This window comes from Pholcus phalangioides, unplaced genomic scaffold (genome assembly GCF_987345545.1).
Source record: "Pholcus phalangioides strain wild (caught in Gottingen) unplaced genomic scaffold, Ppha-v1.0 ptg000008l_1, whole genome shotgun sequence".
Lineage (NCBI taxonomy): Eukaryota > Metazoa > Arthropoda > Arachnida > Araneae > Pholcidae > Pholcus > Pholcus phalangioides.
In genome coordinates, this window is record NW_028301601.1 from 13,653,084 (window position 1) to 13,670,046 (window position 16,963).

The 16,963-nt window shown below is 40.4% G+C and overlaps 1 protein-coding gene across 1 annotated transcript; it reads left to right on the forward strand.

The window, feature by feature from the left end:
- The first annotated feature begins 456 nt into the window (after positions 1-456).
- Positions 457-10,761, forward strand: LOC149083856 (protein D3-like). The gene is made up of 4 exons (XM_089235411.1): positions 457-643; positions 2,313-2,445; positions 7,857-7,994; positions 10,430-10,761. The coding sequence occupies exons 1-4, from the start codon at positions 467-469 to the stop codon at positions 10,615-10,617; spliced, it is 636 nt and encodes a 211-aa protein (XP_089091537.1). The 5' UTR covers positions 457-466; the 3' UTR covers positions 10,618-10,761.
- Positions 10,762-16,963: the final 6,202 nt, after the last annotated feature.

Below are 16,963 nucleotides of genomic sequence, written 5' to 3' on the forward strand. Positions count from 1 at the left end.
TAGTTCAGGTGCCCAATATTTCATATCTTCATGAAGGGTGGTTGATTATGTAAGCATCATCCAAACCCCCCTCCCCCCCTTGTCATCAAAAGTCAGCAAATCGGGAAACCCCCTCCTCCATCGATGCTGACGTAATACTTGAATGACCCCCTTGCTAAAAAATAGCCATTAAGGAACATAAAAATTCGAATATTCTTAAAAAGGGTGAATAAGCGCTTTCTGATGCGAGAGTTACCACAAACCCATTCATGTGGAAAGAGATGATCCAGGAGAGGGGGGGGGGAGGAGGAAAGGTACTCTCAAGCCAGTATCACGTTTGCACGGGTTTTCTCCTCGCTTAATGAAAGTCATTCATTTTAAACTCATTGACGTCATCACTAAATCATCCGCGAACAATATGTTATAAAGAGTCTTTTCGGAAACATTTAGAATGAATTTCGAAGCAGAATCTTCGTGATATTCAGATATGGCTGCCGTGGGAATACGTTCCAGGTGTGCGATGATCGTCGCTCTGAACATCACTCTTCTTGCCTCGGTTGTGCTTCTTGTTTCCTCTCAGGAGATGACTGAAGTCGAGCAGCAGTTCATAGCATTCAACATAACGCCCGAAATAATCCCAAAAGCACCAAAGGATAAACTTCGAGTTCGTATTGCTTTTTTTTTCTTTATCGTTTTTCATTGCATTTATGTTACGCGGTAGGAGCCATTCAAGTATTACTTCAGTACAGATGGGGGGGGGGGAAGGGTGGGAAGGGTTTATGGATTTCTCGACTTTTGATGACACAGTGGTGGTCGGCTGAAGTTGGCTTTCTGTAGGTTCCCAACTTCGATGCGCAAATGTGAGCCGATCATTCAGTTGAAAAGTCTCGCCACACAGAGAGCAACGGGCCTACAAACGGTGCAAATATTCAATCATTACACTTCTGAAATATAGATGGCGGCACTGAAAAATCGAAGTTGTGTTCGGTTCGAAAGGAAGAAAGGCCTAAAGATTAATTAAACCACCATTTATAAAAATATGAAATATTCTTAACGGTATCTTTACTAGCAATGCGTAAAACGGGAGAAACCTTTTCTTAGTGGGAACCTGAACTGATATCCCCCATTCCATTGATACTCTACAAGAAGAGAATACCTACTTCTCTTGTGGATTTAACCATATCCAGGGCTCCCACTCAAAAAAGTAGGACGTGGTAGTACCGATCATTGCCCTAAACAGGAAAAAGAAAACACAGTCCAAGTTGGAATGCTCACGCATGAGCCAATTTCTTTGACGCGATGATTCTCCGGCACTAAGTGCTCTGACGAGAGTGAGGATTACGCAATTTCGTGCTGTTTACCGTCCACATCGACCGCACTGTGTACAGTTTCACTTTAAAAAAAAAACTCGTTTTGCACTGTGCAGTGCTGCGGGTGTGGATCCACCACCATCTGCCAGATTTACCATATGGGTACTGTTGTTGGGACTTACTTTCTTTCAAACCGAGCACAGCTCAGGTCTATAGGCAATTCACTACCGAATGAGTGCCGGAAGTGTGAATGTGTGTACCAAACAGACTGAGTGCGTATATAGTGGTTTGTCTGACTTTTCAGAGCTGCCATCTATATTTCAGAAGTAAGGGTCCATTCAAGTATTACGTAAGCAGATTTTCAGCCAATTTTTGACCCCCCCCCCCTTGTCAGGAAAAGTCAGCAAATCCGAAACCCCCTCCCCCCCCCCCCCCCGATGCTGACGTAATACTTGAATGACCCCTAAAGTGAGACAATTAAATATTTGTACCGTTTGTAGGCCTGTGTTGCTATGTCTGTTGAGAGACTTTTTAACGGGGATATCAGCTCGAATTTCACGCCTTCAAGTTGGGATCCACACCCAGAAAACCAACTTCAGCCGACCACCATCGTGGGTTTGACCCATGGACATCGCGATGCGAGCCCGTCACTTTGACCACTCGCCCACCGCATCGGCACTGTTGCGAGACTGCACAGAAGTAATTTTTGTCGAAATCCTCTGAGTTTAGTAAATATCCCACACACACTCACACTCCTCTCTGAAAAAATCATTCATCTTCTATTGTGTATGCTCGCAACGTTTACTCAGTAGATACCCAGGTCACACACATCTCGTTGCGAGATGGTATTGCTCTTATGAAACCGCTGAATACGGGAATTGACTGCATAATGAGTCCTAAAATGTTAATGTTCGTTGGTTTAATATGAAAGGCATGATATCGTTAGTGTCTAAAGTTGATATATCATTGATTCCCCCCCCCCTTATTCAATTTACATTGAGAAATTGCCTCTCCGTCATACAGATTTTGTACGAAGACTATATCCAGGCGGATTTAGGAAATAATATTTCTCTTAGTTCGACACTGTATGAGCCTAAAGTATCGTATGACGAAGCTAACAGCGACGCGATGTATACTCTGGTGATGATGGGACGAGGTAAGTGGATATTTTCAAGTGTTAACCACATGTTATTAATGAGTAGGATCATGACAATATGTCGAAATGTCATGTTATTATCTCTCAATATGTGTCACATTGATCTTTTTTCACACAAAACGATTGATCTCCGAGCAAGTCAATGAAGTGAATATGCAGATACAAATTTACGAACAGGATAAATAACCGACTACTTTATTCATCACGTAAATATTCTATAATGAGTGATTGAGGCAGCGGGTGTGAGCGACTGAACGACCGCAGCGACATAGATACAGAGACTGACCGATAGCGTGTGAGATCATTCGCTCAAAAAAACGTGGTACATTAAAAACTGTCTCGGAAACTCGCTTTGCTCTCTCTGCCATTCGTTGTCTTTGTGTCACTCACTCGATCAACACCATCTGAAGCGGAAGGGCTCCGCGCGAAGCTCGTTATGCCACTGAACAAGGTCACCTCACCTATAGCCATTGAATATAGATAGCAGTCCGACGCATGCGACATCTATAAATTTTTTTGTAGTATATCCTATGACTATAGGTGAGATGATCTTATTTCAGTGAAGTTACGAGAATCGAGCGGAGTCTTTCTGCTATAGATGGTGTTTCCTCGATAGACACAAAAGTACGTCTACACGCGCGCACTATACGTTGTCCTTGAGTGCTTTGCTGAGATTGCCAATCAATGTGTCACGAAATATTTAATCGTGAGCCAAACACGAACGTCAAAATTGGGAGGATCCACCGAAGTTCGATTCAGTAAAGAAGCTTGCGTCGAGTCTTTTAGATTTTGTACGCCGAAGGTTGTGTGGCGCTGCGGTCAAACCAGGTTGTGCTTTGTTGAGTCTCTGCCATTCGATATATCACACTCATTATCTCGAATACTTACTCATGGGACTTTGGTATGAAAAACTGTGTGTTTTGGTCACTCGCGGTTAATCTCGCGACCATTCGCTGCATAACTCACTGTTTCGGTCATATATTCTCTTGACCGCGTGCAAAACTGCCTTGACTGTCTTGGCCACACCGTTATTTCCTCGATATACACCCCAGGCTTATATACCTTATAGTAAGGGCTATTTCATCTCTTTAAAGTCGAGCTTCCCGCCTTGGCTCAAAAGGCGTAGTCTCTAAGCTACTGCGTGTCGTCAATGCCCAAACACTATTTTTAGCAGATGACACCAGCACACGAAACGTGCTGAACTGACGTGGTTTTTCATTTTACATGTAAGTTGCTCATTTTAGTGAGTGATCTCTCGTTTTTGGATTTGTTTTATCGTCACAGGCGTACGCGTGTGGTATTTTTATAACCTTTTTATAACCTATGATCCAAGAAATAAATTAAATCTAATTAATATACAGGGTGATTATAAAAAAACTATCCCAACATATGGGCCCCTAACTATCATACCATTCACAGAAACTGAATGAAATTTTGGCATAAGGTATTTTGATGTGCGCTCAAGAATGATATAGAAAACAACAGTGTCACTCTAACAGTTACGGTTACAATGAGAAAATTTCGAAAATATCAAATGGCAACACCAAGTTTTTTGTATTGGAATGTGATCTCCATTGTGAAAAACCCTAAATAGCGTTCGAACGGCAACTGTAGCATGAAAATCACCGGCAGTAGATAGGCTAAAAGTGAGGACAACCAATAAGGACAGAGAAGCAGCATAAAATAAAGCATTTTATTGTGTTTTCCACATGACCTTGTGGAGGACTAATCAGGCCTTGTGGGATCTCAGCCGAAGAAACGGTGTGACGAATGAAACGAACATTAATGCTCTGGTGCACGGCAAAGTCCTTTTTCCTTGCCTAGCTCCGGGGATTTTCGTGCTACAGGTGCTATTCCAACGCTATTTAGTGTTTTTCAGTATGGAGATCGCATTCCAATACAAAAAACTTGGTGTTGCCATTTGATATTTTCGAAATTTTCTCACTGTAACCGTAACTGTTAGAGTGGTGACACTGTTGTTTTCCATATCATTCTTGAGCGCATACATCAAAATACCTTATGCCAAAATTTCATTCAGTTTCTGTAAATGGTATGATAGTTAGGGGCCCATATGTCGGGATAGTTTTTTTATAATCACCCCGTATATAGTTGGTCTGTATATAATAATATCTTTTGATATTAATTCGAAATTACATGGTAATAATAACCTCGAACATTTTGTATAAGTATTTGTTTATTAGAAGCTTCAGAAGTGCAAGAATTCCAAGCAGGGCCGCAACTAGATGTTTGGTCACCCGGGGCAAGTGCGCATTTTGACACCCCCTTGTAATGTTGAAGGAGAGGGTAAAGAATAAAATTTGCGCCCCCTCTGGTCTAGTACCCGGGGCAAGAGACCCGCCTGCTCCCCACCTAGTTGCAGCCCTGATTCCAAGAGATAAACCTAATTCAAGTGAAAACAAAAAGATAATCAAAAATTATCAGAACGTTCAAAAGATAATTGAAATTATCTGTCACGAGTTGGTTTTCCATCAACTCAATAGCAATTAATTAACGTACGTGATTAGAATGAAACTTGTATCCCGGGGAAATGTTCTCAGTGGAAGTTAACCTCGTATACAAATGCAAAATGTCTTATTTTGAATTTTTAAATGGTTGAACGATGCAAGACAATAGCAAATACTAGTGACAATAATCGTAAAGATAAGCTTATAGATTCATAAAATACTACACGCCCCTGTGACACTAAGGGGTCATTCAAGTATCACGTCAGCATCGATGGAGGTTTCCGATTTGCTGACTTTTGATGACGGGGGAGGGTTTGGATGATGCTTATGTCATCAACCACCCCTTATGAAGACATGAAATATTCTTAATGACTTCTTATTCGGTGCCCCAAAACTAGGAAAAAACACCTTTCGATTGTTATTGGCCAACTGAACTAACATTCTCCCTATTGATGAATCCCCCTACAGAAACACTTCCTTCAAGTGCTATGGAAATGTGTCCGGGCTGCTTAAGTGCTATGGAAATGTACAACGCATCACTCAAGTGATCCGTAATTATGCCACGTAATCTGGGAATGTTCCGCGGGTAACTTGAATGATGTAGAACCACACTGTTGGGGGGGGGGTCACTTAAGTGCTCTAAAACTGTGCCACATGTCACTCGAGGGATCTGTAAATGTGCCACGTATCGTTTAAGTGTTCTGGAACTGTGACCAAGGTTACTTAAGTGATCTTTGAATGTGAAAGTGATTATTGGGGGGGGGGGGGGGGCTTCTTCACTGATCTGAAAATGTTCCACGGGCCACTTAAATGCTGTGGAATTGTGCCACGGGTCCATTTAAGAGATCTGTAAATGTGCCGCTTAGTTCATTCTTACAAAATTAGGTTTGAGGTGACAAGCCACATCAGATAACCTTCAGGGCCACATTTGGTCCGCGGTCAAGTGTTTACCATATATGGCTTAAAGGGGTGGGTCGCAATGAATTTCTAAAGAAGAAATTTTGAGTTCTTAATCTTCAAACTGCATTGAAATGAACAGAAATCGATTATAACAACATATGAAGGTATTTTCTTTCGAAATTTTAATTTTCTTTACAAATATTTTTTGCATTAAATTTTTTTTTTTCGTCTCTGGTGGGGGAAGGGGGGAGGAGGCGAACGAGCCCCCGGCCCGCGTACGTTTCTGATCCCTGTACTGATTTCTGTACGTTAGAAGGTGGGGGCAGTGCTGACGAAATTTTGCTGACGGGGGGTCAAAAATTTCAAAAAATTTGCTGACGTAATACTTGAACGGCCCCTAAAACAAATCCATGAACGAGAAATCACTCACTTAAAACAATACAATAAATAACCATAATGTGGGGGAAAAAAAACCTCTATCCAGTTCAGCACGTTTCGCGTGCTGATGTCATGTGCTAAAATAAAGTGTTTGAGTAGTGACGTGTTACGAAGTAGCTCCGACGCCAAGCCCGTTGAGGCGGCAAGCGCAACTTCACAGACCTCAATTGTCTTCGCCATTAGCAGCCATTAATCGATTTTCCGACCACTCAAACGCTTGAAATACATAAGGGGCCGTTCAAGTATTACGTCAGCAAATTTTTAGGAATTTTTGACCCCCCTCCTCCCTGCTTGTCAGCAAAATTTCGTCAGCACTGCCCCCTACCTCCGAACGCGTATTAGTGGGATCAGAAACGTACGCGGGAGGGGGGCCATAGGGGACTCGTGCCCCCTTCCCCCCCCAGACGAAAAAAAATTATAATGTAAAAGTCACTTTAAAAAAAATTGAAATTTCGAAAGAAAATATCTTTATTTGTAATTACAATCGATTTCTGTTAATTTCAAAGCTATTTGAAGAACTCAAAATTTCTCTTTAATAAATTCATTGCGACCCACCCTTTAAGCCATATATGGTAAACCCTTGACCCGCGGACCAAATGTGGCCCTGACGGTTATCTGATGTGGCTTGTCACCTCTCAAACCCAATTTCCGAAAAATGAACTAAACGGCACATTTACAAATCGCTTAAATGACCCGTGCCACAATTCCAGAGCATTTAAGTGGCCCATGGCACAATTTCAGATCACTGAAGTAAGCTCGTCGCACATTCAAAGATCACTTAAGTAACCCGCGACAACGTTCCAGAACACTTAAATGATCCGTGGGACATTTAGAGATCCATCGAGTGACATGTGACACAATTTTAGAGAACTTAAGCGGCCCCCCCCCAGTGCTGTTCTGCATCTTCACTCAAGGAACATTCCCAGATTACTTAAGTGATCCGTGGCATAATTACGGATCACTTGAGTGATGCGTTGTACATTTCCAGAGCACTTAAGTGACCCGGAAACATTTCTTGAGCATTTGAAGGGTCCGTGCAACATTTAGAGATCGCTGTAGTAGCTCTGTAAGGAATTTATCATTAGGAAGAATGTTAGTTCAGAGGTTGTTCATATCTTCGTAAAGGGTGGTTGGTGACGTAAGCATCATCCACCCTCCCCCCCTTGTCATCAAAAGTCAGCCAATCGGAAATCCCCCATCGATGCTGACGTAATGCTTGAATGACCCCTAACTGTATTAGTCACTCTCTTATTCTCTTCCCGCCATTCGCTGTACAACTTCGTTGAACTTACAACTATTCGGAAGATTTTCTCTTGTCGATGAAATTTTCCTTTCCGTACTCTTTGTGAATTACGTGGTGGTGTTTGATATTTTAGTGAATTTTCGAGGGTCGCAATGAAGGGGCGGGGCGGAGGGGAGTCAAGCTCCCCTGATGCCCCAGGCACAGGAAATCACTGAATTCATTCTTCTCATTAATTTTTGACGCGGCTGAATAATTCATGTCTGCCGAGGTTGACAAAGCATTTTTGTTGCGGCCTTGGAATTCTCTGATACTGTGTATGCACGTGTTTATAGAAACTCTCATACATCATTTGTAAATTTCTCCAGATGTAGTTCCTGTATTCCCTGAACGGCTTCCGTCACAATATCTGGATTGGATTGTCAAGGATATTCCAGGAGATAATATGCAAGGTGGAAGTACCCTCGTCTCCTATTCGTTACCCAATAGATTTAAAACACCAGCTGGTAGGTAACATAATTTTCATGTGAAATACGCAAATAAATGCGGAATTCATACAATTACTGCTTGTGTTTATTGATTATATACAGTGGGTCCTGCCTAATAAAGTTCCGACTTGGAACGTTTTCCCGCTTAGTACGACTTATTTTCTCGTTGAGATTTCCCGTTTAAAGCCCTCAAAACGTCACGCTTCGTACAAAGATGGCGGATCAGTCAGCCTAAGGATTCCAGCAGCTATGATCCAACTATCCTCAGTGATGAGGCGACTAGAAAATACCTAACGGACACGTTGTCCTCCATCTTAGGGTAGAAAAACACATTTTATATTCACCGTGAGGTCTATTAGGTCCTTTCACACGGAGCGGACGCGGGTCCGGAAGAAGTTTTAACACAATTGGTTTATACTGAGCTTTTTTCAAACGAGGCGAAATTCGCCCGCAACTTCGAAGTGTTCATGTGGGTCGGGATGGCGTCCGCGTGTGTCAAAACCCAAGTGCGGGCTCCGCATCCGCACATGCAAGTTTTAACAATTAGGTCATTCTTAGCTATTCACACGACGCGGATGAGAGTCGAATTCGTCCGCATGTTTCGCTACTTTTCAAAGATGATTTTGCACGGAATTTCTTTAATTATTTGCCATAAATACCCTTAAAAACACGATATGAAGGTCCCTGCTCATTAATATAATGTACCCACATACGACTATTCTTCCGTTTCCTTCCGAGATGAATGAGATATAGTAACTTTTAACTGCCTTTTGTCCATAATTTACAATTTTAAACAATAAAACCTGCCACTGACGGGACCAAAATTATAAGCCGTTCTGTAATTCATTGCGAATATTTAATTGACTAAATATTTTAATAACTTTTAAATTTAATTTAAAAAATTCAATTTTTTTTTCTTTTTAAATATATTCGAAATTATTTAAAAAATATAAATATTTAAATATTTACTTTTTAAAATTTTTAATCTTCTAATTGTTTTAAACTTAAAAAAAATAATAATTTTATTAAACAACGTTATCCACGTACGACGTTCACTCAGGGCCTCGGATTAAGACGTTTGAAGGCCCTAAGCACTTGAATAGTTTTGGTGCCCCCCACCCCTACAAGTATATTTTACTCGATATTCAGTCTATAAACTAAAAAAAAACAAAAACACATTCTATGGGGCTCTAGGTCAATCCACCAAAAGAAGGCTCTAGGATACCTATAGGCACTGAATCAGTGGTTAAAGAAAATATTTACAAAAATTGCAACCAAAATAGTTTTTATGCACATATTTTAAACTAAGAGCGCACTGGGCTGAGTGACTCGCAGAGAACCGTGAGTAAAACTTAAAACTTAAACTAATCCTCTATTAAACAGCGCGTTGTCGACGTATGGTGTTCGCTCAGTGAACACCAAACCAGTCCTATCTTCAGTGTTCGTGTGAAAGGGCATGCGGATCCGGGACCGCATCCTCTCCGTGTGAAAGGGGCTTAATCGTTAGTAAAAGGGCATAGAGTAATTGTTATTTCCCTGAATGACAACCAATGGATTTTGACTGTAGTGATAACATTGACGTCACACTTCGCACAAAGATGGCGGATCAGTCAGCCTAAGGATTCCAGCAGCTATACTCAGTTGGTCGGTGCATATGTCTAGTGTTTTGTAGAAAGAGGACCAGGAGAGACCCTAGAATTAATTCAGAAATTAAAATATCTTAAATGAAGATCAAGGACAGAATCCCTACAGGTCTATAAGACTTTTGACTTCCCAGTCAACGAGAGTGGACCTGAATTTGTGAACAAAGGTGTAACAATAATTTCAAGCTATAAACTTGTTCACTTTCAACTTGGGAGATCAATGTAACCATTTCGAACACTTAACTCGCAACAAATGTTTCTTTTCAAATTTGACGCGGTCACCAAACCATTATGAAGGCATAAGCATATCAAGGCTGAAACTCGTTAACTAGGGAACCACAGTAGCTAAAATAAACGTTCCGAAAGTGACTGTTAAGGACCCAGTTTTTCATCCATTTCGGGCGTTTACCCTGCTCTGACGAACTTTTAAAGTAGCCTATCGTTCAAGTTGGGCTCCGTTTGGTATATATGTAAAATTTAGGAACGATCAGTCTAAAATTGTAGATTTGTATAGAGAACATACACACACAGACAGAAAATCAATTTTATACAGATGGACTATAGTCCTCGTACCACGAGATGAGATTTGGCTACGGCACGTCATGTCACGTCAAACGATTCTATTTTATCCTAGAAGGACATGCCAATCGTGAAAGCTCAGTCACTGATGAACTTTTCTCGATGTGCAATCGTTTTACCAAAAAAAAAAAAAAAAAAATTGAATAAAATCATCCGACGTGACGTGCCATGGCGCAGCGAAAATTCATCTCGTGGTCGGAGGACTATAATTCATTGATTTTTTCTTTGCAGGACTGGACCTGTTCAAATTTCTTCTTTACGAACAGCCTGACGGCGCCGACGTATCCATCGAACCCATAGCATCTTTAATCAGGTCAGGATTCCACATCAAACACTTCACAGCTCAAAATAGTCTCGGAGACCCAGTCGCTGGTAATTTCTTCAACGCTATTGGATTTTCATATGGTGGCGAAACATGAAGTAAAACAGACCGCAGAGTTCGCGAGGACCGGTCTCCTGTCTATGAAAAATACTTGTGATCCATTTACAATTGTACGAAATTATATTATAAGTGATGTGTATGATATAAAGACTATTAAATACAACGGTTGTTTTCACGCAAGCGAATCATACGCTGTAAGAATGATGTCCACATTGTCATTTTAGACGTCGCACTATATAGTAGGAGGATTCTTAATGTTTTACAGCTCCGAACCAAAATCAACAACGAGATCTATGCTTTGCGACCCATGGGACTGTCTGTTTTCCGAGATTAGTAAAGCCAGTGACGCATGCGTTATATCTATAACAGGACTGTAAGAGAAAAATTATCCGATTGGTCCATCCCTTTCGGAGGTAACGCAACTCTCGGACCAGGGAGTTTTTCGTAAAATAGATAACGACATACCGCGGGTTGCTGAGAAAAATCAAAGTTTTTGACGATGGTCGTTGAGATTTGCGTTATGAGGCTCATTGAGAATTTGCGTTAAGGGCGTGGCGTCACTAACGACCTCGTTGTATAACGACGTGAGCGTAATAGACCCCCCCCCCCCATGGCTGTTAGTGGGGTTTAGTCAGTAGAAATGGTTAAAATAGGCACGAAGAGAAGACATTTATAATTACTAACTGCTATAATACATGGAGACTAGCTATAATACATGGCGCTGCCCGGGTTTTCTTCAGTGGGGCTTTTTGGATCACGTGATTTCCCATTTCTTTCTTTGAGGGGCATACAAACCGTATCTAAGTTAACCAATATACGACTCTTGAAAGAAACAAATCCAGAAACGTAGAAATGAATACATTTTTTTTCTTTTTTCAAGGGGCGCTAAGTATTTCGATCCCCCCCCCCCCCGTGAACTTCAAGTTATCTAGATCTGCCTATTTCAGCTTCCAAAATGATTAATTAAAGCTGTGGAATGTTTCGGTGTACTTTTTACGGGTCCATAATTACTTTTAAAAAACATCCTAAACATGAATTTATGCTGTTCATTATCAAAAGACAATATGGAGACATTAATTTTCATGCTTGAGAAGATATAAATAATAAGTAGAAATCAATGTTATTGCATGAATATTCAACTCAAAAGTAGGTTCGGCTAATTGCTTCATATTTAATCTCCTGGGCTTTGTATCTCTATAAGCGAACTCAATATTTCCAAAAAAATTCTATACAGTTTTTAAAATTATTGATGTGGTGGAAAATGCCACTAAATTTCCGCATTTATACAAAAAAATCGGTGATTTGAACACTGATTTCTATGGGGATCATCCTTTACCTGACCCTCGAAGTGATGCTGATGATGATTCTGACGATTATTGAAAAACGTGGCAAACCATTATAAAGGCATAAACTATTGTAAATAGACTGGTAGCATTAAAGAAGTGACAAACCATTGTAAAGGCATATACACGTCTTAAACGCACTGCTAGGGAACCACGGTAACAAAAGTAAACGTTCCGAAAGTAATTGTTGTGGATCAAAACCATTGTTGCTCGACAGTTTTTCGCCCATTTCGGGCACTTGCCGAAATCTGACAAATTTTTAAAGTAGCATATCATTCAAGTCGGCTCCCGCATATATGCAAATCCCGTATATATGTTTTGGTATATATGCAAAATTTGGTGACGATCGATCTAAAATTGTAGATTTGTATAGAGAACACGCACGCACACACACACACACTGCGGCATTTCCTTTTTTGGCCACCCAGTCGGTGTATATGAACTTGAATCAACAAAGAAAAACGGATGCCGTAAAATAAATAAAAATTCTTGTTCCTTGGCCCTAGATTTGTCAATATTGGGTTTTATTTCTGCATTAACCATCACCAGAGCCGTCTTAAGAGCATCATGGGGCCCCCGGGTGAAGTAGATTTTCTGAAGCCCTACCTGACAAATTTTCATCAACTACTTATATTTTTGAGGCGCCCGGGTAGGTCCAATCGTTAAGATGACACTCACCATCACTCAGGCCTGTGAAAATGCATTCTCGTTCCCTCATTTCTTTTTCGGTCTGCGAAATTTTTCACACATTTTCACCGGTCCACAGATGTGAAAAGTTCAAGAATACCTATGTATGGTTTATCATAAGAAAGTTTTAAAATAGATCATACCAATGAATTACTGAATGAATAGAACGCCACGGCACCACGGCACACAATTTTGAAACTACTGGCACAGCAAATCAAAGCCTTTTCTGAGCAGACCAAGAAAATATATCGCTGAAGAGCAGTGGCCCTTACTATAGCCCTAAACGAACTCAACATTTCGAAAATCGAATTCAATTTTTTAAATTACTGATGTGACGGAAAGCGCCACTAAATTTCCGTATTTCTACGGTAAAATCGGCGGTTTTAACATTGATTTCTATGAGGATCATCCTGTGCTTGTCATTTAAAGCATCACACAAAAAAATTAACATAATTCCAGAAACCTGAAAAGGAGGACAAAAAAAGGCGAATTTTTCCGAAACGTAGGAGGACGGTTTGTAAAATCTATTGAAAAAATATTGTTGAGAAAAATTACTTGTGGGGGCCATCTGTTGTGAAAATTGGGATACGTGACGCCACTGAGGATGCGCACGCAGGCGCCCTCCTTCCTCAGTTTTCGAACATGGTAACCCTAGGTAAGAGTGTTTGCGTCTTATTTTCTCACGCATTTCTACACGCTGTGACCAACGCCCTCGAAATTCCGAGACGAATCCAAGATGCCTTCAAGCAGGTCAGATGCTCTATTCAACGAGTATTGCTTTTGAAAATGCACATGAATAATAAACAATTGCCAAGTGTTCGAATCTTACAGCATTTAGAGAGGATTTTTTAGTGAAAGAAGACTCTGTTCAGGTAGTCGTATCCAAGGGGCGGAAAAATTTCTAGTACCGGTCCTGGTAATGATATTACAGTTAAAAACCTCTTATCGACATCCCTCGGATGCGGTCACCCTCCCCCCCCCCTCCTTCTTTTACGGCCAAACAATATATTTTCACCTTGTATTACAAAAGTATATATATTTCTAACCCCGATTTTTATACGGACGAATCAGGGCCGTCTTAAGAGTATCATGGGCCCCCGTGCCAATTGATTTTTCTGAGGCCTTTACCAAACAAATTCTCGAAAACTTCAACCAGCTCTCATTTTTGTGAGGCGGCCCCTTTTCACTTGAGGACCCCGGGCCATGCCCGGGTGGGCACATCCCTTAGGACGGCACTGGGACGAATTTTTTGTCCCACCGGTGTCCGTAAAAGAGAGGTTTTACTGTACTACCGTATTCTCCGTATTAGCCATCGTGCCTCCAAACTCGAGGACACGATTTTTGAATGTTGGGGGGGGGGGGGTCCGGTCCGTTCCCGGCTCGGATCACAGTATGCGTTCATGCAATTCAATGTATATATTTAACCCTTTGCGATCACGGATGACGAAATACTTCGTCCAAACGCCAGTAGAATAAATTCAGTTCGGTTCTGTGTACTTTCTTTCCTCTCTGCTTCTCATAGCGAAGCTTTAATGTAACCTTATGAACCAAAGTTTTTTTTCCCCTTTCCCCCTTCTACACTCCTGGCAGTGATTTTCTCAATTTTTATGATGTATCTTTCCACTATGTACATATGAGAGCGAAAAAAAGCACGCAGGGCAAACGTGGTCAACCTTTTGGAGGATGCAGGCCACTTCATTGGTTTGAAACGACTCACGGGACACTTAAATGAGCTAGAAATGTGCCGCAGACTGCTTAAGCGATCCGAAAACATGTTGCGAACCTCTCATGTGCTCTGGAACTGCGACGCAGGTCACTCGCGTGAGTCACTCAAGTAATCTGTCAATATGCTGCGGAGCTGTACCTGGATAACTTAACCAATGTGCCGCGGATCACTTAAGTAGTAGTAGCGCTTAATGTGCCGCTTATTTAATTTTTGCAAAATTTAGTTTTAGGTTGCGGGCCGCGGGTTGGACGTAGGGACGAGAGATAAGAGAGTGCCCAGTAAATTTCTCTTCTCAGCTACTCGTCTTCCGCCCGAGTGGAGTCGTTTTAAGACGCTTGTCTTCCAATATGAATTCTATTGTCAAGGTCCACGGGTTCGAGTCCAGGCAAGAATATTAGAAACAAGTTCTTTACCTATCGAGCCTGTTGCAACCACCGGTAGATGACGCTTTCATTGCCCACCCATGCTTCACTAGTTTGAAATTGCCGTATGGTGATGTCCCAAGACTAAAATCGAGAATCCTGGGTAAAAGTAAGGTATATATTATTAAACGCAGTCAGGTAATATGTTGGCGCCAACCAACATATCGTCTTTCGCCAATGCTAAGCGCCAATTTTAAAGCAAACTCGTTCATGCATTGCGCTGTAGGGAGAAACTACTTGTCCCAAGTAGCACAAAGATACAGCGATCTATATCGTAAAATTTCAGTTTCCAATATTGATCTATATCGGGCCACGATATTGTTCTGGCTAAAAAAAGGCATAGTCAGAGATAAATAGATCTACTTATATCTTTGTCAGGTTCACGATATAGATCTATGTCTTCTATGATATCTGTATATTCTTCTATGATATCTGTATATGTCTTCTATGATATCTGTATATGTCTTCTATGATATCTGTATATGTCTTCTATGATATCTGTATATGTCTTCTATGATATCTGTATATGTCTTCTATATATCAGGTCTATATTGTGAACCTGAAAAATATATATATCAGATTCACGATATAGATCTATGTGAGATCCAGGATATAGATCTATGACTCCTAAGAGGCCTTTCACACGATGCGGATGCGGGTCCGGAAGAAGTTTTAACAATTGGAATATAATGAGCCTTTCAGACGAGCCGAAAAATCTCCGCACCTAGGATATGTTCATGCGGGTCCGGACGTCGTCCGCATGTGTCGCACATACAAGTTTTGACAATTGGGTTATTCACATGATGCGGATGCGGAGCGAATTCGTCCGCATCTTTGGCTACTTTTTAAAGACGATTCTGCAGGGAATTTTTTTGATTATTTGCCATAAATACCCTTAAAAACACCATATGAGGGTCCCTGTTCATCAAATATGATGTACCCACATACGTCTATCCCTTTGTTCCTTCCGAGATGGAGATATAGCAACTTTAACTGCCTTTTGTCCATACTTTACAATTTTATACAATAAATCTTGCCAACAACGGCCACTGACGGGACCAAAATTATAAGCCGTTCTGTAATTCATTGCGAATATTCTATTGACTACATACTTTTAAATTTAATTAAAATTTTTTAATTTTTTCTTTTTAAATATTTGAAATTATCTAAAAAAAATAAGTATTTAAAATTATTTTAAATATTTATTATTTTTTAAATTTTTTTATCTTAATTTTTTTAAACTTTAGAAAAAATACTTTTATTAAACAACGTTATCCACGTACGGTGTTCACTCAGGGCCGGATTAAGACGTTTGAAGACCCTAGCGCTTGAATATTTTTCGTGGTTCCCCCGATACCTACAAGTGTATTTTACTCGATATTCAGTCTATAAACTGAAAAAAATGGAATTTTATATTTATATCTAAGGATGGGATTTTACTATAAAAGGTTTATGAAATCTATCTATATATATAAAATTGATTTTCTGTGTGTCTGTGTGTGTGTGTGTGTGTATGTTCTCTATACAAATCTACAATTTTAGATCGATCGTCGCCAAATTTTGCATATATACCAAATGGGACCCGACTTGAACGATAGGCTACTTTAAAATTTCGTCAGACCAGGGCAAATGCCCCAAATGGGCAAAAAACTGTCCGGCAACAATGGTTTTTGGGCCTCAACAATCACTTTCCGAACGTTTACTTTGGTTACCGTGGTTCCCTAGCAATGCGTTTCAGACGTGTATATGCTTTTACAACGGTTTGTCACTTCTTTAATCCTGTTAGTATATGTATAACAGTTTATGCCTTTATAATGGTTTGCCACATTTTCAATACTCTCAGTAATGAGGCTTTTTGAATAGACGTCATAATCATCACCAGCATCGCTTTGAGGGTCAGGAAAAGGGTGATCCTCATAGAAATCACTATTAAAATTGCCCGATTTAACTGCATAAATACGGAAATTTAGTGGGTGGGGGGGGGGGGGGTTCCTGTCACATCAATAATTTTAAAAATTAAATTGAATTCTCGATTTTTGAAATATTAAATTCACTTGGAGATACGAAGCCCAGAAAATTAAAAATATGAATAATGTGCCGGATCTACTTTTGAGTTGGATATCCATGTAATAACATTGATTTCAACTTTTTATTTATATCTTCTCAAGCATGAAAATTAATGTCTCCGTATTGTCTTTTGATATT